We start from the raw sequence: 27,139 nt of genomic DNA on the forward strand, positions 1-27,139 counted from the left end.
CTTCCATAGTAAGACAAGAGTAGAGTAGGTCATAACTATCCCAAGACATTTAGACTTTGAGTTGAATCATGGGAAATTACGTCTGCCATTTTCTAGTGTAGAAAAGGTCAGTCTCACATGCAACATTGAGCCAGTAATTGAGCATACTTTCTGTAGTTCATATAATATTGTATGCTAGTCATTATTTACAGAATCTCGTCAAACTTCCTGTGACTGGGACACAAGTTGTGTTACTTGAACTTTCTTTTTTTGCCTTTAGCTCATGTTACTGATTTGCCATGGTAAAAAGAATACACACCACATACCATGTGTTCTTCCTGATTATCAAGGAAAAGCTTTGTTTTTTCCCCCTGGAGGATATTCTGTTGGCTGGCAATCTGAAAATAGTCATTGCAATACTGGATAAAATTTTGCTTCCCTGTTTAACAAGTATTATTCCATAGTTCCTTCTGGTTTGTTGTCTATTTCTTGTTGATATCAGATATCTGATACCATGTTGGGCTACATGGAACATGTGATAATCTGTATCTCATATTTATTTCATACGTTAACAGTTTTCTGGTAGAACATTTAGGGTTCTTATGTGTACTATCATATCATCTATGAATAAAGATATTTTGATTTCTTCCTTTCAAAATTGTATTCCCTTAATCTCCTATAGTTTTCATATTGCTTTAGCTAAGATTCATAGTGTGTATGGGCCTTAAGACCCTCATCTTAGCTGCCTGTAAGTCAGTATTCTGGTAGCAGACTTCAAATGAAGATGTAGAACTCTCACTTCCTCCTGCATCATCCTGCCTGGATGCTGCCATTCAGGATGTCCCCACCTTGATGATAATGGACTGAATTTCTGAACCTGTAAGGAGGCCCAATTAAATGTTTTCCTTATAAGAGTTACTTTGCTCATGGTGTCTGTTCACATCAGTAAAACCCTAACAAAGATAACACCCTTTCTTTATTTTTCTTATTGTACAACAAGTACAATAATAATAATAAAAGAAAAAACAAATAAACTGGAATAGAATAAAATGAAAAATGAATAGGTGAAAAGAAGTTAATGAAAAAGTACAAGTACAAGAAAACTAAACATACACACAGAGTCATATTCACAAAAAGAATTCCCATAAAAACAAAAAATTGTAAACCATAATATATTTAAAAAGGAAATTTGGGGTAAAAACAAAGAAAAAGCAAACCAAAACAAATGAACACAAAAACCAAACAAATAAGAGTCCTGACAAAGTATTCTGAGAAAAAGAACTACCAGCAATGTCTTTGAGTTTGTTTTGTGTTGACCATCTACTGCTAGGCATAAGGCTTGCCATTAAGAGTAGTTTGTATACCCAGTGAATGCCCAAAACAATTAATTTTGTATTTTATAAATGACTATCAACTGCATAGGAATGGTGATTTATTCCCATTGCTGTCTCAATATCGCAATATTGAGACCTCATTTTGTACAGATCCATCCAGGCCTTGTGAATGCTGCCACAGTCTCCATAATTTCATGTGTGCATCTGTCTTGTTTGTTGTAGAAATCATGTTTTCCTTGGTGGGTGTTCTCAATCTCCTCTGGCAATGATAATATTTCTATCTATCTGATATTTGAAGAATTAAAACCAATATTAACATATAGTTTAATCCATATCACATTTGTCTTTTGGAGTCTACATTACCTTAATCAAGATCATACTTTCCAAGTTCCATGTTTTATCTATGAATTTCATGATATTACTTTTAACAACTGAATATCATTACTTTTAGTAACTTTGTCCATTCATCAATTGTGGGACATCTAGGTTGTCAAAATTTTCTGGCTATTAAAAACAGACTAGTAATGATCATGGTTGAGTAAGTGGGGTTTTTTTTTGAATGTTTGCTTATTGGTTTTTGTTTTTGTTTTTATAGTAGAAGGTAGTATACCTTGAGCTTATAACCAGGAGTGGTACAGATGGATCTGGATATAGATTTATTCACAGTTAAGGTACAAATCTGCATTCCCACCAGCAGTGTATGAGTGTTCCCCTCACTCCATATACTCAGTAGCAATTGCTGTCATTTGTTTTTTTTTTTCATCTTTAAAGGCGTTCAAGTCATTCTTTGTGTGTGTGTGTGTGTGTGTGTGTGTGTGTGTGTGTGTGTGTGAACATTTTACTGGCAACACTGACTATATCACACAGACATTCCTGGGAATGGTGGATTCTCTTCCTATCCCCAAAGAAACATAACAGGAAACAGACACAGAACAGAGGGGGGTACTGTCTTACCATGGGATCAGCATAGCCTCATGGGGGTAAATGCCTGTGCCGGGGGAGAGGTGCAAGGTGCCCTTGCCTGTACTCCCCAGGGTTGGTCTGTTACACAATAGATATTTACAGAAGGGTTAGACAAAATAGTTAACTACTAAAGGTATCCAAAAGCGGCCTGAGAAAGTCTGGTTAAAATGCATAACTTTGTATTGCTACTAATGGAGTAGTCAGTTCTATATCTTTTAAGAATAATAAAAAGATTCTGTTAAAAATTATATTTTTTCCAGAAAGATGTTGGTTTGAACTCTAAAAAGCAGTGTGGAGTCGTCATTTTTCCCTTTTGGATGAAGAGCCTCTTCTCCATGTTCGCTCCCTTTCTGGCTTCAGGTCTGTCCTGTCCCCTCTGTGAAGCCAGGCCGTGCAGCTGGCTCTCCCCACTGGAAGTCCGACCTGGAGCAGGCACAGAACACACTTGCTCAGCAATTCCAGTGGTTTGGCCAGCTTGCCCGCTCTGAGAACCCAGCCACAGGTCCCCCTAGCTGCTCCTCCAATAACAGGATTAGCCCGCTGCCTTTGGTTTAGCCTGGAGGATGCTGCTCCCAAAGGAACTGCCTTTACAGATTTCAAATCAGGTTCTCAAGTGTGTGGAGTGAGGTGGCTTAACACGGTTAGTAATTTTTAAGGCTAAGGCAACATCCGCGATCATCTGTATATCTTAATTAGATGCAAATAGCCATAATCTAAACTAGAGCCGGTACATATCCACTTGGCTGTGGGTGAATGGCGTGGAACAAGGTGGAGATGGGGCCGTATGATAGCGATGCTGTAGGAAACCTACAGGAAGGACAACTAAGAGGTCAGCAGAACCCATTTCTTTGGTGAACAAGAAGGGACTCCTCCAGCTCTGACCCACTCCACAATGGCTGCTGTCCCGTGGAAAGAGCACCCTGACTCCGTAGTAGCTTGTCATTTCTGACTAAGATACATCTACTAGCCTGCAGACTCAGCGTTTCTGTCTAAAGCTGGTAGTAAAAATGTGACATGCCAGGCAGGACAGCGAATGGAAGGTGCTCCCTTCCCCGCGGCGTGAAGACTGGGGGCTCTGCCCATGCCTGCTTCTCCACTCTGATGAGTCCCTGGTCCTGCACCTCTACATAAGGGAATGGCGGCTGCTGTCTGCAGGAAGTGTAGGCCCTCTGCCCTCGGTCCTTCTCACTGGCACAACACTCCCTGCATCCAGAGCCTCTGCTCTGCAGCCCTGCACGAAATGTCTATTTCTCAGTGAGTGACAGCTATAAGACTTGTTGGAGTTCCGCCTCTTCCTCCTGGAGCCTTAGCTCCTGTTCCGCCAGTTCTTTGGCAGACAGCTCCATGACAGGTCGCTATTGAATCGGCTGGACTCACTGAGGCCACCCGGGCACCGGCCTTCCATGTTAGTTAGGAGACTCTCCTGGACCGCCCTCTCATACTGGGCTTCATAACTGTGGGCGTGGCTGATCCCTCCATTTGAAGCTGGTCCTGAAAGATCCTGGCTCCTGCTAGACTCCAGCAGGCTCTGCTGAATGGCGAACTGCATGATCTCGTAGTCCTCGTCTTGCAGGTGCACGTTTCTGCCATTGTCTTGAACGTGATAGGATGCAGGGATTTCAAATACAGACTGATCAACCTTGAAGTTCGTGGCATCAGAAGCTGCACACTCAGCCTGGGTCCCTTCCACGCTCTGCCTCTCTTCAGCAGTGCTGCAGCCATTAACATTTCTGAACATAATCCGCGCGTTTAAGACGTGGAATTAAGGGAATTTCTATTTTGACGGGGAATCCAGGAGGGAAGTCCAATTTGGTGAAATCTCTCAATCTTGCAAAGTGAGCTCTGGTGCGAGCCATGAGGTCAATGATGGGGATGATCTGCTCCACGAGGGAGAGCGGGAACTCTTCGCACATCCACAGGGTAGCTTTAAACTTCTGTGTTCTATTGTCAGTTCCTTTGGTCTTCCAATGTCCCGGTCTTTCAGATCGAAGTCTTCATCAAAGTATTCGTCGGGCATGATGGCCGTGGGGTTGTTCACAGTGGCACACTCCGTAGTGAGGTCCCCTTGAGCACCAAACTGATGTTCCACAGTTCTGAGCAGAGACTCCAGTGGATTCAGGTCCTCTTTGTATCTCTTCTCCTCCTCCATCATGTGCTCTGTGCGGATCTTGGTTATCACGCTCACATTGTTTACCTAATAAACCTTTGCTTCGTAGCCATTAACAACTTCTGCTTTATCTGTCTTCCATCCCCAGAATCCGGATTTAGTTCTTTCAAAGGCAACGTTCTTAGTATCCAAGTTGGTGTTGATGACAGGGCTTGTGAGCCGCCTCTCCACCTCCCTGCTTTTTGGCTTTATCAGGTCCAGGGTGAGGAGCTCCATTTCTTGTGAAAGATTGAAGTGTTCGGTGGTGACCACGTGATCATCATGGTTGACCTCCATCAGCTCCGCCCAGTTGTCTCCTCCCTTAAATATGAGACTCCACCTCCCTCTCATCCAGCTCATATTTTCAACCCCAGCAAGGTGATGTCCATGCACAGCTTGGCCCCGCTCTTCCAGATGCGACACACGTCCGTCGTTGGGGCATATTCTGGACACCAAGGGCACCCAGCTGGTGAACTCCCACTTCATCTGCACGTAGAAATCCGGAGCCTCAAGAATTTTGTGTAGCAGCTCAGGTACACCTTCCAGGGCCATGGCTGTGTTGTGGTAGTCTCGGTGCTGCAGGACTGTGTACACCATCTCGGGATCTTCTGTGCTCACAGCTTCGTGTAAGACTGTCCATCCCTGGCCATTCTCTTTGGTCATGTCTGCTTTATGTCGCAGCAAGACTCGAGTAGATTCCAAATGTCCCAGAGAAACCGCAAGGTGCAGTAATGTCCCACCCCGTGGATCCAAGGCTTCTGCATTCTGGCTCCACAGCTCCTTCTCCAGCTGCCTGTAGTAGTTGTTCCAGAACAGAAGGTGCAGCCGGAAGCGGCTACTGGTGTCGCCGGCCAAGGACATGGCGAGGAGGTCGCCACCGGGGCCTGACCACCCGCCTACCACCAGCCTGGACCCACCGGACGGGGTCTTGGGGGGGCCCGCCCGACCGGCCGGAGAGCGAGGGGAGGAGAGCGGCGAGCGGCCAAGTGCCGGGTGCAGCGGGCAACAAGGGCCTACGAGTCTGGAGCGGGCAGCGCGGGAGGCCCGGGGTCGCGGGCCAGGCTGGGGACCCGCTCGGGACCGTTCGGCCGCGCCCACCCCGCGCCCGGCCATTCACTTTTGATCTCTTGAAAATTCTGTCAGGATCTATTACACATTTGTAATTGGAATATTTACTTTCCTAAGTTTTGAGTTTTTAATACATCTCATAAACCAGTCCTCTCTTGAATGTATAGTTGTTAAAAAGTAGTTTGCCACTCTTTTGACTGCCTCATTGTCCAAATAATAGTGTCCTTTGCAATACAAAAGCTTCTCAGTTTCATGAGGTCTGTAGTATCTGTACTCAGTTGAGAAAGTCTTGTCATGTACCAATGAGTTTAAGAATATTTTTCCAAAACAAAAAAAAAGAGTATTTTTCATGTTTCCTTTTGTATGATTCACGTATATAGCCTCATGATGAGATCCTCAATCTACTTGAAGGTGAGTTTTGGGTGAATGATAAGTGTATATATATTCATTTGCATTCTTTTATATGCAACCATTCATTTAAAAACCATTTTTGAAGATGCTGTCATTCATACTTTGTTTATTTATGTCCCCTTTGTCAAAATTTTGGTGTCCATAGGTGTGTGGATTTATTTCTGAGTCTTTAATTAGATTCTATTGGTAAAGGTAAGAGTTTTTATATCAATGTAATACAGTTTTCATTGCTATAGCTCTTCAATATAACTTGAAATTAGTGATGGTATTACTGCCAGCAGTTATTTTTAGAAATATAACTTTTCAGAAGTATTTAAGCCATACTGAGATCTCTCTCTCTCTCTGTGTGTGTGTGTGTGTGTATGAAGATGTATGTTGATTTTTCAATTTATGTGAAGTACTGTGATAGAATTTTGAAGGAGAATTCATTGAATAGGTTAACTTCTTTTCAAGGATTGAAGTTTTCATGATATTAAATCACTTGATTCATGAGTAAGGATGATCTTTCCATCTTCTGACATCTTCCTTTAAAATGTTTATTATATAAATCTTTTATTTGTTTAGATAGTTACTCCAGTGTGTTTCTGAAGTTATTGTGAAAGGTATTATTTCTCTGATTTTTTCACACAGTATGCCATTTATGCAGAAGAAGGCTATTGATTGTGTGTATTAAATTTATAGCCTTCTACTTTGCTAAATGTATTTATCTACTGTAAAACTTCTTGGTAGTGATTTTATTGTCTCTTATATATACACAATAATATAGTCTGCAAATAAAGATACTTTTACTTCTTCCTTTATAGTTTGGATTGCATTGATCAACTTCAGTTATCCTAGTGTTCTAGCTATGATATCAATTGAATAGGTATGAAGAGAGTTGACAACTTTGTCTTGCAAATGATTTTAATAGAAATGTGTTCAGTTTCACTCTATTTAGGTTGATACTGGGTGTGGCTTTGTTGTAAATTGTCTGTATTGTGTTGAGGTATGTTGCTTATATCTCTAGTTTCTCCTGTACTTTTATCACCAATGGCTATAGACTTTTGTCAAAGGCCTTTTGTCCACTTTATGAGATGACCATGTAGGGTTTTTTTTAAGTTTTATTAAAATGGAAGATTATATTTTTCAATTTTTATATATTAAACCATTCTAGCATCTCTTTAATAAGGCCTACATTCTCAGATTGGACGATCTTTTGGTTGTATTCTTGGATTTTATTCGCAAGTAATCTATTGAGAATTTGTGACTTTATGTTCATAAGGATAATGTCTATATACTCTTTCTTTGTTGGATCTTTATGTGGTTTTTGTACCAGAATTGGGCAATATTTATGTTGCTATTTCATGGAATAATTTGAACAGTACTAATATTAATTCTTCTTTGAAATTCTGGACTGAACCCATCTGGCCCTGGGCTATATTTGTTTCAGAGTCTTTTCATTAGTGTTTTTATTTGACTGTGGCTTATAAGTCTGTTGAAACTGCTTATCTTGACTGAAATTTGGTGGGTGGTATGAACCAAAAAAAAAATCTTGAAATTTCTGATTTAGTGGAGTATAGGTTTTTAAAGTATGCCCAAATGATTTTCTGATTTCCTCGCTGTCTGCTGTTATGCCCCCATTCTCTTCTCTGATTTTGTTTAATTTAATCTTCTTGCCTTGTCTTTTATTTCATTTGGCTAGGAATCAGTCAATCTTATTGATCTCCTCAAAGAACCAACTCTTTGTTTCATGTATCTGTTGTATTTTTTCTTTTTGTTTCTATTTTACAGATTTCAAACTTGTGTTTGATTCTTTCATTCAATCTTTTCTTCTTTGGAGAGATATCTTGACAGCACCCACACTGCCACAGTACCAAGAACTGGGCATAGGTCTGGGGGATTTAATACAGGGCAGAGACTCTGGTCATTCACGCTATGAGAATGCCAAAGCTTACTGAGGTTCACAGTATATATACACCAAGTCCACCAGGTGGAAAATCCCCTGGAAGCACAATGGAAAAACAAGTTTATGCTCTCAGGATGAAATCAGGAACACATCTCAGGATAAAAACAAGAACATGGAAATGGAAAATCAAGTTTATGCTCTCAGGATAAAAACAGGAACTGATCCAATACTGTTACTGCCCATTGGCCAAACAGCAAAGGCCAAGATGTTCTTTTCTTAAAAACAAAAGTGTCCACATGCATTAGCAAGGCTCGGCAGGGGGGCAAACACTGAAGGAGCCCAAGAAGGTCTGACAATATCTTCACTCTGTTTCAGAGATTCCAAATGTTTTATTAAGTTGTTAATATATGATGTCTCTCTTCTTCAAATGTGGATACTCAGTGCTATAAATTTGCCTCTCATAGTCACCTTCATTGTTTCACATACATTTGGGTAAGTAGTGGTTTTGCTTCAGTAAATTCTAAAAAGTTGTTAATTTCATTCTTGTTTTCTGTCTTGACACATTTTCATTCCATAGTGAGTTATTCAGATCTTATAAGTTTATAAGCTTTCTTTTTAATTAAATAATTATTTATTTATTTTTGTTATAAATGTTGCCCCCTTCCCAGTCCCTCCTCCTAGAGTACCCACCCCATCCCACCTCTGCATCCCATACTCTGGAGCATCAAGTCTCTATAGAACTAGGCATATCTTTTCCTACTTGGGCCAGATGAGGCAGTCAGGTCTTTTCTACTTATGTGCTGGGGGCCCGCGACTAAATTGAGCATGGTCTTTGTTTGGTGGCTTAGTCTCTGGAAAATCCCAGGGGTCCAGGTTTGTCTATGTGGTTGCCATCCCCTTCAGTTCATCCAAACCTTTCCTTAACTCTTCTATACAGGTCCCTGAACAGTTGGCTGTATCTGCATCTGTCTCAGTCAGTAGCTGGTGGAGCCTCTCAATGGACAGGTGAGCTAGGCTCTTGTCTGCAAGCACAACAAAGCATCATTAATAATGTCAGGGTTTGTTGACCCCTTCTGGGATGGATTCCGCACTGTTCCTGTCACTATTCAGCCTTTCCTTCAGTCTCTGCTCCGCTTTTATTCATGTATACTTTTAGAAAGGAACAATTCTGTATCAAAAATTTGGATGGTTGGTTGGTGTCCCCATCTCTCCACTGGGGGCCCTGTATAACTCCTGGAGATGGATTGTTAAGGTTCCATCTCCTACTATTGGTCATCTACATGGGGTCCTGGGAGCCTCTCTCAACACAGGTTTCTGGGACTTTCTAGAGGTTCCCACTACTCTCAACCCCATTCCAAAAGCTACATATTTCCATTCATTCTCATGGTCTTCTGGGCTTCTCCTCCATACCTGATCCTGCCCCCATTATCTCTTTCCCTTCACTAATCCCAACCAGGTGCCTTTCTCCCATTGCAACCTATGATTATTTTGTTCCCCATCTCTACGTGGGATTGAAGCATTCTCACTAGTGCATTCCTTCTTGTTAAACTTTTACAGTCTGTGGATAATGTGGAGATATTCTGTATTTTTGGCTAATATCCACTTATATGTGAGTGCCTACTATCCATGTCCTTTTGGGTCTTGGTTACCTCACTCAGAACAGTATTTTCTAGTTCCATCTATTTGCCTCCAAAATTCATGATGTCCTTCATAGCTGAATGGTATTCCATTGTGTAAATGAACACATTTTCTATATATATTCTTTGGTTGAGGGACATCTGAGTTGCTTCTAGCTTCTGGCTGTTACAAATAATGCTGCTATGAACATAATGCAGCACATGTCGTTGTGGTATAATAGAGCATTTTGGGGGGGACATATATCCAGGAGGAGTATACCTGGATCTTCAGGTGGAACTATTTACAATTTTATGAGGAAATGCAGATTGATTTCCAGAAAGCATGTGCCAGTTTGCAATCCCATCAGCAATGGAGGAGTATTCTTCCTTTTCCCAATACTCACCAGCATGTGCTGTCACTTAAGTTTATGACTTTACCATTCTGGTAAGTGTAAGGTGGAATCTCAGGGTCATTTTAACTTGCATTTCCCTGATGACTACGGGTGTTGAACATTTCTTTTAGTGCTTCTGGGTCATTTGAGATTCCTTTGTTGAGAATCTCTGTATCATTTTTAAATTGAGTTATCTGGTTTTGCTGGAGTTGAAAGTTTTGAGTTCTTTATATATTTTGGATATTAGCCCTCTATCAGAAGTTGGGTTAGTGGAGATCTTTTTTTTCTAGGAGCCTCCTGCCCTTGAGTAGGTTAAAAGAGGACAGAGTAGTACTCTGCTGTGGCTTTAAAGTCTGAAGAGCTGTTGTGGTATAATTTTAAAAAAGCATGACCTGTTCCTGCATGTCACTGTGTTACCACTCCACACTGGGTCCCTGGTACTCTCAGACCTGGGTGGTCACTCCCTGGCATTAGTTCTGGCATTGTAGGGCCATATAAAACTAACTTTAATTTATCTCAGTGGTGGCTGGCTCCAGTGAGGCACCATACCATGTTAGCCTAGCTATCTTCTGATCCCAGGGGTCTCTCTACTCCCATTGCTAATCACCCTGGCCATCCAGAAACTCTGGTCCCAAATGCTTAGTAATAACAAGACTCAACAAACTGTAATCCAACAACTAGATTTATATGTTAGACACTCAATGTATAATAAATCCATACAATAAACTTACAACCAATTGATAAGGATATATACAGCCCACATGGAAGTTGTTCATCTAGACATACAAAATCCTGTACACATCCATCCCTTAAGAATAGTCATAACAACCTGTAAATATCCAAAGAGAAATCTTAACACCGGCTGCCATGTTTTTTCAGCTGCTCCCTCTCCTCACTCTGGTCTGCTTTGCCCCTCTAAAACTTTTCTCCCACACATCCTTCCTTCTCCTCCAATAACAGGCCTCATTCTATTCTGTTCCTGCCTTCACTTGCATAATGAAATCAACTTACAATGGTCTCTGGATGCTCTGTCTCTCTAACTACACGGAAATGATGATGATAATTTCTAAAAAGTCTTCAAAACTTTCTTTTACTTTCTGATGGTAAAAAGTTGTTGGCTTAGGCCATTAATGCCTGTAAACCTAATAGCAAGGGATGAAGTAATGTGTTCTATCTCAGCAGGAACTTCTTGGCCCTCTAATAGAAGTATCAGAAAGAAAAAAGGATACTTTTAAATGTAATTATAGCTTTTATTACTAAGTTGAAAAATTTCCTATGAAAGCTATCTAAGAGAAAGGGGGAAAAAAACAGAATGATTGAAGAAAGAATGATAAAGGAAACTCTTTATCTAAGAAGTGTTCTGTCCAAAAATACTCCTCAGCTCAGGTTTGACACTTCTCTTTGTTCTCAGCAATTATACATCTTTCAGAATACATGATCACATGTTAAAAAGTTTGTCACACTTCTCTGATCCCAGCCCACAGCTCCCTGCTCCCAAATTCCATGGGAGAGAGAGCTGAACACCCAGAAGTGTGGGCAATCCTGAGAATGCAGAGCAGGACAGACTGTCACTTCTGCCCACCTTTGCCCACATCGTTGGCCCATAGTGCTTCTGGACATAGAAATATAGGAGCAGTCTGGTGCAGGAGCCCCGCTGTCCGGATCTGGGCACAGATCTGAACTGAACTGGTCAAATAGCTCCCTGAACCTAAATCCTATGGGGTAGGGGGAAGAGCTAGACCCTCAGAAGTTTGAACACTCCTGTAAAACCAGAGGAGACTATTCTCTGCCCACATTCCTGACTCAAGAGGAAAATGCCTATTGCCATCTGTGCTCCCTCCACACAGGGGCATAGGAGCAGAAGGGGCAGGGAACTTCCACTGATGCTCTTACCTAGAACTGAAAGTCAGCCACCAGGAGTGACTAAATGCATGAGAGAAGACTATTCTGTTCCCATAACTAGCTGAAAGAAAACAGAAAACAGGTCTACAGGAGTGCTGACACATAGGCCCATAGGAGGGTCAAGCCACCATCAGAAACAGCAAGACAAGCTAACATCAGAGACAACCTGATGGTGAGAGGCAAGCGTGGGAACCAAAGCAACAGAAACCAAGACTACTTGGCATCATCAGAGCCCAGTTCTCCCACCAAAGCAAACACTGGATATCCAAATACATCTGAAAAGCAAGACTTGGATTTAAAATCACATATTATCATGGTGATGGAAGACTTTAAGAAGGTCATAAATAACTCCCTTAAGGAAATACAGAACAACACATGTAAACAAGTAGAAGCCCTTAAAGAAGAAACACAAAAATCCCTTAAAGAACAACAGGAAAACACAACCAATCGGGAGAAGGAAATGAACAAAACCATCTAGGAGTTAAAAATGGAAATAGACACAATGAAGAAAGCACAAAGGGAGACAACCCTGGAGATAGAAAAACTAGGGAAGAGATCAGGAGTCATAGATGCAAGCATCACCAACAGAATACAAGAGATAGAAGAGAGAATCCCAGGAACAGAAGATACCATAGAAAACATCGACACAATTGTCAAAGATAATGTAAAATGCAAAAAGTTCCTAGCCCGAAACATACAGGAAATACAGGATACAACGAGAAGATCAAACCTAAGAACAATACATATAGAAGAGAGTGAAGACTCCCAACTTAAAGGGTCAGTAAATATTTTCAACAAAATCATAGAAGAAAACTCCCCTAACCTAAAGAAATAGATACCCAGAAACATACAAAAAGCCTAAGGAACCTCAAATAGATTGGACCAGAAGAGAAATTCCTCCCGTCACATAATAGTTAAAACAAATGCACAAAACAAAGAAAGATTATTAAAAGCAGTAAGGGAAAAAAGTCAAGTAACATATGAAGGCAGAGCTATCAGAATTACACCAGACATCTCACCAGAGACTATGAAAGCAAGAAGATCCTGGGCAGATGCCATACAGACTCTAGCAAATACAAATGCCAGCCCAGGTTACAGTATCCAGCAAAACTCTCAATTAACATAGATGGAGAAACCAAGATATTCCATGACAAAACCAAATTTACACAATATCTTTTCATAAATCCAGCCCTATAAAGAATAATACATGAGCGGTCCAGACACTGCCTGGATCAGAAGGGACACGATAAAAAGCTCCCTGCACGCAAATCCCGTGGGAAGGAGAACTAAATCTTCTGAGGGGCAGACATGCCTGGGAAGCCAGAAGAGACTACACTCTGTCCACATTTCTGACTCCAGAGGAAAACACCTAATGCCATCTGGGATCTTGGTGCATGGGGGCACCCAGAAAAGTCAGCGCAGGCCCTCCTGGTTACCGCCCTCACAGAGACCTCAAAAGCAGCCACCCAGGAGCAACTTTGGCTGCGGGACCACAGGTAAGACCAGCTTTTCTGCTCCAAGCAACCGGCCTGGTGGACTCAGGACACAGTCCCACAGGAACAGCTGAAGACAGTAGATAGGAAAGACTACACAGCCAAAAGTAGAACACTCTGTTCCTATAACTGGCTGAAAGAAAACAGAAAAACAGGTCTACAGCACTCCTGACACACAGGCCTACAGGACTGTCTAGCCACTGTCAGAAATAGCAGAACAAGGTAACACAAGAGAGAATCTGATGGCGAGAGGCAAGCGCATGAACCCAGGCAACAGAAACCAAGACTACATGGCATAATCAGAGCCCAATTCTCCCACCAAAGCAAACACGTGAATATCCAAACACACCAGAAAAGCAAGATCTAGATTTAAAACCACACTTGATTATGACGATGGAGGACTTCAAGAAAGACATAAAGAACTCCCTTAGAAAAACAGAGGAAAACATAAATAAACAAGTAGAAATCTATAGAAAGGAGTCATAGTAATCCCAGAAAGAATTCCAGGAAAACACAATCAAACAGGTGAAGGAATTAAAAATGGAAATAGAAGCAATAAAGAAAGAACAACAGGAGACAACCCTGGATATAGAAAACCAAAGGAAGAGACAAGGAGCCGTAGATACAAGCATCACCAACAGAATACAAGAGATAGAAGAGAGAATCTCAGGAGCAGAAGATTCCATAGAAATCATCGACTCAACTGTCAAAGATAATGTAAAGCAGAAAAAGCTACTGGTCCAAAACATAAAGGAAATCCAGGACTCAATGAGGAGATCAAACCTAAAGATAATAGGTATAGAAGAAAGTGAAGACTCCCAGCTCAAAGGACCAGTAAATATCTTCAACAAAATCATAGAAGAAAACTTCCCTAACCTAAAGAAAGAGATACCCATAAGCATACAAGAAGCATACAGAACTCTAAATAGATTGGACCAGAAAAGAAACTCCTCCCATCACATAATAGTCAAAACACCAAACGCACAAAATAAAGAAAGAATATTAAAAGCAGTAAGGGAAAAAGGTCAAGTAACATATAAAAGCAGACCTATCAGAATCACACCAGACTTTTCGCCAGAACCTATGAAGGCCAGAAGATCCTGGACTGATGTCATACAGACCCTAAGAGAACACAAATGCCAGCCAAGGTTACTGTATCCTGCAAAACTCTCAATTAACATAGATGGAGAAACCAAGATATTCCATGACAAAACCAAATTTACACAATATCTTTCTACAAATCCAGCACTACAAAGGATAATAAATGGTAAAGCCCAACATAAAGAGGCAAGCTACACCCTAGAAGAAGCAAGAAACTAATTGTCATGGCAACAAAACGAAGAGAAGAAAAGCACACAAACATAATCTCACATCCAAATATGAATATAACAGGAAACAATAATCACTATTCCTTAATATCTCTCAACATCAATGGTCTCAACTCTCCAACAAAAAGACATAGATTAAGAAACTGGATGCGCAATGAGGACCCTGAATTCTACTGCCTACAGGAAACAAACCTCAGAGACAAAGACAGACACTACCTCAGAGTGAAAGGCTGGAAAACAACTTCCCAAGCAAATGGTCTGAAGAAGCAAGCTGGAGTAGCCATTCTAATATCGAATAAAATCGATTTTCAACTAAAAGTCATCTAAAAAGATAAGGAAGGACACTTCCCAGGAGGACTGGAAGGCAGGAAATAATCAAACTCAGAGCTGAAATCAACCAAGTAGAATCACAAAGGACCATACGAAGAATCAACAGAACCAAAAGTTTGTTTGTGGGGTGGTGGGTGCCTTCAGGATTGGAATGAGAGTTTACTCAATCAGAGGGTCTTTCAGCTACAATGAGGAGGGCATGCATAAGTCTATGAACCATACAGATTTAATAATGGAATCATTCCTTTGTGCAACTAATATTTGCAAGAGGCACCATGTATATATCATGCATGTTCTTTTGAATCTGTTTTACCTTATGTAAGATGATATTTTCCAGTCCCATCAATTTCCCTGCAAGATTCAAGAAGTCCTTGTTTCTAATAGCTGAATAGTATTCCAATGTGTAAATTAATCACATTTTCTGTATCCATTCTTTGGTTGAGTGACTTCTAGATTATTTCTAGGTTCTAATTATTATAAATAAGTCTGCTATAAACATAGTGAAGCACATTTCATTATGGTATGATGGAACATCTGTTGGTTATAAGCCAAGGAGTAGTATAGCTGAATCTTGAGGTTTTCTTTATTTTCAGTTTTCTGAGAAGCTCCCAAACAAAATTCCAAAGTGGTTGCTCAAGTTCCAGCAGTGCAGGTGTGCTCACCTTGCTCTCCATCTTCCACAGCATGTGCTATCTCTTGAGTTTCTTATATTAGCCGATCTGATGTTTGCAAGATGGAACCTCACTGTCATTTTGATTTGAAATTCACTGATGACTATGGACTTCGAACATTTCCTTAAGTACTTATTGGCCATCCAAGATTTCTCTGTTTAGAATTCTCTTTTAGTTCTGTACCCTGACTTTTAAATAAAAAATATTTATTCACTAATGCATTCCATTTTTAATGTATATTCATTGGTTGTATTTAACTTCTTGAGTTCATTGTTTCCCATAAATTAGTGTATGTTGTGCCTTCATTTTCATTGAATTTTTTAAAAGTCTATTTTTTTTCTTAGTTTCTTCCATGACCCAGTGATCATTGAGTAGAGATTCATTCAATTTCCAAACGTGTGTAGGTTTTCTGGTGTTTCTGATGTTTTTGAAGTCCAGCTTCAATCCATGGTGATCTGATAAGTTACAAGGTGTTATTTCAATTTTCTTATATCTATTTAGGCTTGCTTTGTGACTTAGTTTATAGCCAGTTTAGGAGAAGGGACCATAGGGTACTGAGAGGTTGCTATATTCTTTTGTATTTGTATTGTATAGATGTCTGTTAGGTACATTTGATTCATAATGTCTGTTAGTTTCATTATTACTCTGTCTAGTTTTATATCTGGATGATCAATCAATTTGGGAGAGTGGGGTATTTAAGTCTCCCACTATAAATGTGTTAAGTTCAATGTGCTACTTAAGCTTTAGAAATGTTTCTTTTACAAATATGGATGCCCTTTTGTTTGGTCAATAGATATTTAGAAGTGAGATATCATCTTGGTAGATTTTTCCTTTGAGGAGTATGAAGTATCCTTCCTTCCCTATGGACTTGATTAATTTTGGTTAAAAAGTCTCCTTTATTAGATATTAGAATGACTACTCTAGCTTGTCTAGAAAACAAGTTTTCTTTGTCTAGAAAACTTTTTTTCAGTCCTTTACTCTGAGAAAATGCTTATTTTTTATTTTTGAGGTGTGTTTCTTGTATGCATCAGGATGGTGTATCCTGGTTTAGTGTCCATTCTATTAGGCTCTGTCCTTTTATTTGGAAATTGAGTTCACTGATATTGAGAGATATTACTGATCAGATATGTTTTTCCTTTTATTTTGATTTTGTTGTTGTTGTTATGGGTGATTGTGATGATGGTGTGTGTTTATGTGTGTGTGTGTGTATTTGTGTGTGTGTGTATGTTTCTGTGTGTATTTGTGTGTGTGTGTATGTTTGTGTGTGTATTTGTGTGTGTGTGTGTGTGTGTGTATGCTTTTTTTGCCTATGTAGAATTACTTACTTTCTGTCTTTTTTTTTTTTGGATGTAATTATCCTTCTTAGGTTGGAGTTTTCTTCTAGTATTTTCTGTAGAGCTGTGTTTGTGGAAAGGTATTGTTTGAATTTGGGCATGTCTTGAAGTATCTTGTTTTCTCCCTGTATGGTGGTATTAGAACATTTTTTGGGTAGAGTATTCTAGGTTGGCACCTGTGTATTTTTAAGATTGCAAGATATCTGACCAGGCTCTTCTAGGTTTTGGAGTATGCGTTGTGAAATTAGGTGCGATTCTGATACATCTGTCTATCAGACCTATCATAAGTTGTATGTTACATCACCTTTCCCCCTTGCTGCTTTTAATATTCTTTCTTTGATCTATAGATTTTGTATTTTTATTATTATGTGCCCTGAAGATGTTTTCTGGTCCAGTCCAATTGGTGTTCTATAGCGTCTTTTATTTTTATAGGCATCTCTTTCTTTAGGTTAGGAGTATTTTCTTCTATGATTTGGTTGAGAATATTATCTGAGCCTTAGAACTGGGACTCTTAATTGTCTTATATTTCTCTTATTCTTGTGTTAGGTCTTTTCATGGTATCTCAGAATTCATGTATTGTTTGTGTCAGGAATATTTTAGATTTACCATTTTCCTTAACCAAAATATCAATTTCTTCTATTGTATCTTCTATGCATAATATTCTCTCTTCCATCTACCATATTCTTTGGTGATGTTTGCTTCTGTTGTTCCTTTTCTGTTACTTAGGCTTTCAATCTCCAGGATTTTCACTTTCAAGCCTTGAAGAGATTTATTCACTTCCTTCACCTGTCTAATTGTATATTTTCTCTATGTCTTTAAGGGATTTATTTCTTTCCACTTTAATGACCACTATCTGTTTGGTTGTATTTCCCTGGATTTTAATAGATTTCTTAATTTCCTAATTAAAGACATCTATCATCTTTACAAGATTGGATATAGTTTAAGTGTGTGTGTGTGTGTGTGTGTGTGTGTGTGTGTGTGTGTGTGTGTGTGTGTGTGTGTGTGTGTCAGAGAACTCACAAATGCTAAACTGCTGGTCCAATGTTGCATGTGAGACTACCCTTCTCTATATTAGACAATGGAAGACATAATGTCCATGATTCAACTCAAAGTCTGAATGATATAGGACATTTATGACTTCCTCAACTCTTCTCTTACTATGGAAGTTCTGATGAAATCCATTGTGTTCATACATATAGACACATGATCTGGTCTGAGCTGCCCAAGAAAAGATTGTCCCTGGGAATAAAAATTTCAAATACATTTTCAATCTATGGATATGAATGAAATCATGGCACCTGAGAATGGAGAAAATGATCTTCATAACATGTTTTCAGAAATGTATTAATCAAAAGTTTTCAGACCTCAGATGTAGAGCTTGAGGCCAGAATTTTTCCAATGTATCCAGGGAGCATGGCAAAGGGAACTGTTGAGTATAACTAAGTGGATTTCCAGACAACAATAGCATTAAAACAGACACAGAGATTTGTGTGTGATGTTTGTCTACATAAGAATCAGATTTCACACGTGTTCCATCCAAAATCCTAGCAGACATGAAGAAGCTGTGTGCTTTCACTATTGTCTTTTTTTCCCTGAAGTTTTCTTTCATCTTGTGCAGCTTGACTGAACCCAGTTGCTTTTGGAGAATAAAGAGGAGTGAAGATAATGATGGAGATTTGCGAAGTGACTGTGGTTTTGTCCTTTTTACACTCGAGAGCCCTATTGAAGAAAATTTTTATAATAGCATTATTAATTTTAGGTAAGTTATTAACTTCATTTCCTGATTCAATGCCATGAATTAAAAATAGGTAGCTGTGTATACAAACTGTGGGCTTCCGCCCTTATATTTCCCCTGTACCTTTAGGAGCCACTGAAAATTAATTATCACGTCAATCACTATTTTAATACTTTCAATCGTGTGATAGTTTAGTTTGGCTTAACAGCATTGGGCTCCAGTTCAGAAATCTGGACAATGAGTGAGACTGGATTCTATCTGTTGCCTTTTGATGGATTTCATATATTGAAAGGTGTGTCTTCATCTGCCTTGAACTCACAATCCTCATCTTTGGCAAGAACTCAGTATGAAGAGACTATATCACTGCCTATCTTCAGTTGTTGCCAACTATTCCTGTATGAGCATGCATTTAAAGGACTTCATAAAAATATTATCTAACTTGGTCTCTAACAGTTGGGCATACATTCATACATTGCAATGTGTGTGTGTGTGTGTGTGATTCTGTGTATGTATGTGTCTACCATACATGATTACATGTATAATATTACATATATATTTAAGAATATACTTACATTTTGCTTTAAAATAGTCTTTAAATGAGCCCTTCCTGCCATTCCGAAGTTGGCACTGAATGTGGATAAAGTGTACCCGGTTTTATATTATGGTACCAGAATAATCTTTTGGACTAATTCACATGCCCAGTCATGGATTAGGCTTATTATCAGTATTAGATAGGTGGTCAATATTTCTATTAATTACTGAATAAATATAACAGCAAAAATCTAGGAGAGTAAATATACTTCATGTGGATAATTAGCTGTTCTCAATATATCTTCAGAATGAGATGCTATCATTGGTGACTGTAGATAATGAGGGAATGAGTTCTGAAATCACTCAGCTTTTAGCTAGTCAATGTGTTTGGGACTTCTTTTTTTCAGGAATGGAGATTTCCTGTACTTTTCTGTCTCTGTCTTTCACCCCATCTCTTATTCAATTTTCATGTCTTTGAGATTTAAAGAATATATTTTCCTATTATCCATAGTACACTGAACACTTTGATAGTGATGGTTGCTTCACATTATTACTCTTCTGTGTTAGCTCAGTAGGAATTTCATTTCTGATGTAACCTGTATCATCCCACACCTCATTGGGAAAATATGGAAATTCTCATTAGTCACACTTTTATAAGTCATAATAAGGTTAAAAATTACAACTATATGAAGTGTCAACACAATTTTCAGGTTTAGAAAGAAAAACTTAGCTCCAAACTCTTAAAAAGTGCATATTTCAGCAGAAGAGCATTTTTGGTGTTTTTATTCCTAATGAGAGGTAATTGCAAATAGTAACAGATGAACTGCCAACTGTGCTTGGGCAGATGAACATGTTTCATATGGAAAAATGATCTCTATGCTCAGAAATCACTTACAGGATATTAAAGAATTAGAAAGACTGAGGTGTTAAGATTGATCCAATATGTTTTATTTCTATTTTTACAAAATTGGCATAGTAAAAAACACTAAAAGATAACATTAAATTGATGTGCAAGATAGCCTAAAGGATAATATTCTGGTTATGTGGTGTATTGTATCATTTCATGCATTTTGAACTGGATGAAAACATTTGCTGTTTGATAAATATTAGCAGTTGAGAATATTAATACCATGCTTTAAAAGCATCATGGAAATATTACTGACAATTTTTCTCATGAAAATGGGCATGAAATTACCATTTTCTTAATGGTTAACTTCAAAGAGTTTTTTCTATTTTGAAATGTGTAAAATATTCTTACTGATAAAATAAATTCTCTCATAGAAACACTGATAATCTTTTTAAGTAAACTAGTTGTTAGATAATATACACAGTTAAATAATACATTTTGAATACTCTCACTCTTTGTCAGGTGGTATCATATAAGGGATTTTGAATATATTTCTTAATGATTAATTTTTCTAATATTTTATGCTCTTTTACTATGCTTACTTACCAACGAATACTTTATATGTTTTGGAACAATTTAGTACTGCACATTAGATGTAGGATCCTCAGTTTTTGATATTATTAAGTATGTGTTAATGATATTTTTAGGGGATGAAAGTATATGAATATAAAAGTTGAACAAAATTTTTGATGTATTATTTGGTTCTCAAAACACTAAATATTATTAAATATTTGATGTGTAAAATATATTTAAATAATGAAAAATTTAAGGAGAATGTGTTATTTCATATGTGGTTCAAGCCATGGTTTTGATTTAAATATATCTGTGGAATTACAACTCCAGGATTATTTTATAGCACTCTTACTCAATAGGAGTATAATCTAGTTCAAGGATGGCATTCCAAGATAAAACAAGCTCCTTATTGATTTTCATGAATATAAAATTTGTCATATCAGAGTGCCCTATGCCTATGAATTGTTACATTGTATTCAGCTCCAAGGATCTCCAAATTATGAAGCTTATTTCAAGACACTTAGACATTTCAAGAAATTTAGTATGTCTCAAAGTACAAATTTTACTGCTATTGAAATTTTATGTTTCAAACATCTTTCCTAATCATCACTTTGTTTGGTTTTAGAATATCAGCAAGAAAATACGAGTTTTTTCTGGTAATGTTTTTTGCTACTGATGAGATCAACAAGAATCCTTATCTTTTACCCAACATGTCTTTGATATTCTCCCTTGGTGATAGAATGTGTGAAGATACATTGGGAGTTCTGGATCAAATATATTCACAACAAAACAATAGTTGGCATTTTATTAATTATATCTGTGGACTAGAGCACCATTGTGACATAGGTCTTACAGGGCCATCATGGACCACATCCTTAAAACTGACGATTCATTCCAGGACTCCAAAGGTAAGAATGTGTGACACTGGATGAATTAACAACTTTTACCTTACATTTACATGTGCCTACAAGAAAACTTGAGAGCATACATTTATGAGTGCTGTGGAGCACACACACACGCACACACACACACACACACACACACACTTAACATATATATATATATAGTATATAATTAAATAACGAGATCATCTATGTAATGGGCAAACAGGCAAAACTGTTTTCTAGAAAATTCAGACTTCTCAGGAATTGTCTAGTATCTAATAGGAATAATACATGATTTTTCTAGCTTACTATCCTTATGGTGAATAACACTATTTGTATATAAGTTTGAACACTGTAACAATTATATTTCTCATGTGGATATTTCATCCTCTTCTACATCCTTTAGGTTTTCTTTGGACCACTTAACTCTAACCTAAGAGACCATGAGCAGTTTCCCTATGTCCATCAGATAGCAATCAAAGACACATGTTTGCCTCATGGCATGGTATCCTTGATGCTTCAATTTGGATGGACTTGGGTAGGACTGATCATCTCAGATAATGACCAGGGTATTCAGTTTCTCTCAGACTTGAGAGAAGAAATGCAAAGGCATGGGATCTGTTTGGCTTTTGTGAATATGATCCCAGAAACCATGCAGATATACATGACAAAAGCTAAGATATATGACCAACAACTTATGACATCATCAGCAAAGGTTGTTATCATTTATGGTGAAATGAACTCTACTCTAGAAGTCAGCTTTAGAAGATGGGCATATTTAGGTGCACAAAGAATCTGGGTCACTAACTCACAATGGGATGTCATCATAAATAAAACAGATTTCAGCCTTGATTTCTTCCATGGGACTGTCACTTTTGCACACCACCACAGTGGGATGACTATATTTAGGAATGTTATGCAAACAATAAGCACTTCCAAGTACCCAGTAGACATTTCTCAGTCTATGCTAGGGTGGAATTATTTTAATTGTTCAATCTCTGACAATAGACATAGCAAAATGGATCATTTTACATTCAACAATACATTAGAATGGTTAGCACTGCACAACTTTGACATGGTCCTGAGTGAAGAAGGTTACAATTTGTATAATGCTGTGTATGCTGTGGCCCACACCTACCATGAACTCATTTTACAACAAGTAGAGTCTAAGAAAGTGTCAGAACCCAAAGGATTATTCAGTGACTGTCAGCAGGTAAAGTTTCTTATGCTTAGATATATCAGTATGATCTCTTAAATGGCCCCTGAATAATTCATGTATATTTGTCATAGATTATCCTCTCACTGGAAAGATTTCTACATTACAAAACTCCATAATGAATCTTTTACATGGATCTATATCTATATCTATACATTTCTATATATCTTACAGGGACAGTATATAATAGAAGACAATACATTTTTATGAATATTAGTGAGTTTTCAGGGAATGTGTCTCAACATTTGAAGAAGTGAGTTCAAATTGGAGCCAAGAGTTTTATCATAAAGGCCTTAAGTGATGACTAGACTAGAATATTTTTATTAAGAATAATTTCTCAAGTGTTGGTACCTATGATGTGATTAATTGTTATTAATTTAAATTAGCAATTAGATATAAAAACCTAAATGATTAAGACTGTATATTGTATTAAGTTAATGTTTATTTCATATATGTATATTGTGTGTACATGAAAGATCCCCTACCATTCTTTCTTTCCACAACTTTCAGATATTCAGACTTCCCCTTCATTCTCACATACATGGGTTTGTTTTCAATATTTTTGACAAAAATGTACATGTATGCAAGAACTCATACATACACACAAACACACACACACACGTGCACACACACACACTCACTCACTCATATACCATGTTACTTGTTCTCTGGTAATCATTTTTTAGCATATTTTTACACTGAACATTAATGAAAGATATATCGATTTTTATAAACCAATGAGGTATACTGTATTTTACTACATAGGATTATTTTTAAAAGTTGTCTTTTCTGAAAGTCATTAAATTTTAGAAGACACCCTCAATTTGGCATTCCCTATATTGATATGTGTATGTAATCATCTAATGTTGCATCTCATTTAGGTGGCTTCCCTGCTGAAAACCAGGGTATTTACTAACCCTGTTGGAGAACTGGTGAACATGAGTCAAAGGGAAAATCAGTGTGCAGAGTATGACATTTTCATCATTTGGAATTTTCCGGAGGGCCTTGGATTAAAAGTGAAAATAGCAAGCTATTTTCCTTGTTTCCCACATGATCAACAACTTCGTATATCTGAAGACTTGGAGTGGGCCACGGAAGGAACATTGGTGAGTAAACCATAATTTTTATTATTTTCAGGATATCAAAATTTTAAAACATGAGGCACTGATGTAACAGCTCTGTGGTTACTGATACTCCTACAAAAGACTGTCCTAAGTTACAACCATCAAAATTTGATAACTCTCAACTTCATGTAAATTTGGTCATAGGAATCAAAGACCTCTGGATGCCATGTTTGACTGCACTCAAATGCCTACTCACCCCACATTACAGCTCTAAATTTAATAATAATAATGTTAAATTTATTAAATTTATAGAAATATATATATGTTAAAATCTTGTGACTACATATAAACAATGGAATTTTCTGATTCTGTGTGAAAAAATTTATAGCCTAATTAATACAGATGTAATCATTAACAGAAAGACTTCCGCAAATTTAAGGTTTTGTTTTAAACTTAGAAGAACTTCATTAATTTTATGGGGGTCTTATAACATGCTTTATTCATTTTCATCAAACAACTCTTCCTTGATTTGCCTTATGTTTTCTCTTCATACAATTCAGTGTTCTTTTATTTTTGTTTATATTTATTGAAAGAGAAAGTGATGCCACATAAATATTTCTTATGTATTAATCAGTTTAGGAAGAAAAATTTAAATGGATACAACCCAAAATGTCACATGAGTAATATTACATGATATACTAAATATTGTTTGACATTCAATGCATTGCAGGGCAATGCAAAATAATAATGAGCATTAAATTGTTAAGTGATGTTAGTTACCAGTGGAATATGTATATCCATATCTGTTAATATCCTATATGTATATGTATAACCATATCTGTTAATGATATACATATATATGTATACATTTTATGAATAATTCCATAAATATATTGCCTCAGGTTCCATCCTCCATGTGTAGTGTGACATGTATTGCTGGATTCAGGAAAATTCATCAGAAACAAACAGCAGAATGCTGCTTTGATTGTGTTCAGTGCCCAGAAAATGAGGTTTCCAATGAGACAGGTACATTCTAGCATATACAAGAAAAATTGCTGAAATAGAATACCTTCCCTTTAAGAACTAGAAACGTGATATGGCCTAAATGGAAAGTGAAGACCTAATATCTCTGTGTTCCAGAACTTAATCAGTTAAATAATATCAGCTTTTTTTTGACCCAGCAAATAACCTGCAGTATCTTCTACAAACTACTCATTTCTCTCACAATACAATGGATACTGATTTTATATTATGCAGAAAAAAACGTAGGGGACATACAAGTGTAGCAATTTTTAAACAAATGTTTTAGGCATAATCTATGCATCTGTTTATTTTTCTCTGATCCTTTGCACAAAGTATCTTGACTACATGATCAGTCTGCAATCTTTCCCTCTATCACTTGGCTTAGTACCTGACAAAGACCAGATGGTCAGGGTAACTGTTGTTCTTTAATGAAATATATTTTAATAGCTTACATGGATTAAAGGATTAAATGTTTCTTGTCAAAGAATTAGGATAAGAGCCAAGATTTCAAGAATGAACAAGAGATGCGATAGTGCTTATCATTAATCACAGTCTAAGGAAAGAAGGATGAATGTCAATATCCATAACCTTCATGCTATAATCTTCAATATGCATAACCTTGGAATGTGTAGTTGGGAAAAAAGAGATTGTACCACAACAGGAGGGGCCTGCATAGGTCTATCAGATATACAGCTTCAAGAAGGACAATATTCCTTTATACAAACACTATTTGCCTGAGGAATTGTATGATCTGGTGCCTAGGTGAGAATGTAGACAAAGGGCACAACTTTCAAGCAAACAAAGTACATAATGCATTTCATCATTTGGCTTTGACAACAATGTCTGCATACTGCCCATGTCTGTGAGTAGTGAATTTATTTTTTGAGAAATTAAATAATCTGAGATTATGCATTTTATTATTCATCACATTTTTTAAATTTTTGTTTCATGCATTTTTTCTGTCCCACTCCTTATGATGATGTTTTGTTGTTCCATCACAATGCATAGATTAATTAAGGGCAACTTTAAATCAGTGTTCCATACAAAAATAAGGAGTGGAATGGATTCTCAACACCAAAATATTTATTGATTTATCCTCTGAATAATACAAATACACAATTATTAACTACATGATTATGGTATCTTATGAGGGTTTATTGTTGTTTGCCAGCAGATATGGAACAGTGTGTGAGGTGTCCAGATGATAAATATGCCAACTCAGAGCAGACCTACTGCCTCCAAAGAGCTGTGACATATCTGGCTTATGAAGATTCACTGGGGATGGCTCTAGGCTGCATGGCCCTGTTCTTCTCAGCCACTACAATTCTAGTACTAGTCACTTTTGTGAAGTACAAGGATACTCCCATTGTGAAAGCCAATAACCGCATTCTCAGCTACATCCTGCTCATCTCTCTCATCTTCTGTTTTCTCTGTTCATTGCTCTTCATTGGACATCCCAACAAGGCCACCTGCATCCTGCAGCAGACCACATTTGGAGTGTTTTTCACTGTGGCTGTTTCTGCAGTGTTGGCCAAAACAGTAACTGTGGTCATGGCTTTTAAGCTCACTACTCCAGGGAGAAGGATGAGATGGATGCTGGCCTCAGGGGCACCTAACTTGGTCATTCCCATTTGTACCCTAATCCAACTTGTTCTCTGTGGAATCTGGTTGGTAATATATCCTCCCTTTATTGACAGAGACATACAATCTGAGCATGGGAAGACCATCATTATTTGCAACAAAGGCTCAGTCATTGCCTTCCACTTTACCCTGGGATACTTGGGCTCTTTGGCTCTGATGAGCTTTGCTGTGGCATTCTTGGCTAGGAACCTTCCTGACAGATTCAATGAAGCCAAGTTCCTAACATTCAGCATGTTGGTGTTCTACAGTGTATGGATCACCTTCCTTCCTGTCTACCACAGTACCAGAGGGAAGGTTATGGTAGTTGTGGAGGTCTTTTCCATTTTGGCTTCTAGTGCAGGGTTGCTAGGGTGTATCTTTGTGCCAAAGTGTTATGTTATTTTAGTTAGACCAGATTTAAATTTTCTTCAGAAGTAAAAAGTTTATACTTTTAAAATATTAGATAATATTCAAAATATCTGTTTCCTTTGTCTTAACAAAAGTATTCTCAATCATGTAAAAATTTTAAGTAATATATAAAGATAGTACTTATATCACAAGTTAGCACTCCCTAAAGTAATACCAGTTAATAGGTTTTGGTGGAAAAAATTTCATTCATGAATGGAGTACTACTAAACTATTAAAAAAATGACTTGAAAAAATCCACTGACTTCATGAAATTGGATGGAACTAGAAAATATCATCTTGAATGAGGACACTCAGTCACAAAAGAACATATATAATATGTACTTACTGATAAGTATACATTAGGTAAAGAGCTTGGAATACTCAAA

At 37.8% G+C, this 27,139-nt stretch overlaps 1 protein-coding gene and 1 pseudogene across 5 annotated transcripts; one reads left to right on the plus strand and one right to left on the minus strand.

Moving 5' to 3' along the window:
• Positions 1-3,520: 3,520 nt before the first annotated feature.
• Positions 3,521-5,298, minus strand: LOC116912457 (annotated as a pseudogene).
• Positions 5,299-18,405: 13,107 nt separating this feature from the next.
• Positions 18,406-26,783, plus strand: LOC116912320 (vomeronasal type-2 receptor 116-like). 5 transcript variants are annotated; one of them, XM_032916346.1, is made up of 6 exons: positions 18,406-18,611; positions 21,164-21,446; positions 21,829-22,635; positions 23,520-23,744; positions 24,605-24,728; positions 25,897-26,783. In XM_032916346.1, exons 1-6 carry the CDS (start codon positions 18,406-18,408, stop codon positions 26,781-26,783), a joined length of 2,532 nt encoding a protein of 843 aa, XP_032772237.1. The 5 variants fall into 5 exon arrangements, with proteins under 5 accessions (XP_032772237.1, XP_032772239.1, XP_032772236.1 ...); XM_032916348.1 differs by having other exon boundaries at positions 25,900-26,783; XM_032916345.1 differs by having other exon boundaries at positions 23,520-23,740; positions 24,595-24,728; positions 25,900-26,783.
• The last annotated feature ends 356 nt before the right edge of the window (positions 26,784-27,139 follow it).

This window comes from Rattus rattus, chromosome 11, assembly GCF_011064425.1.
Source record: "Rattus rattus isolate New Zealand chromosome 11, Rrattus_CSIRO_v1, whole genome shotgun sequence".
NCBI lineage: Eukaryota > Metazoa > Chordata > Mammalia > Rodentia > Muridae > Rattus > Rattus rattus.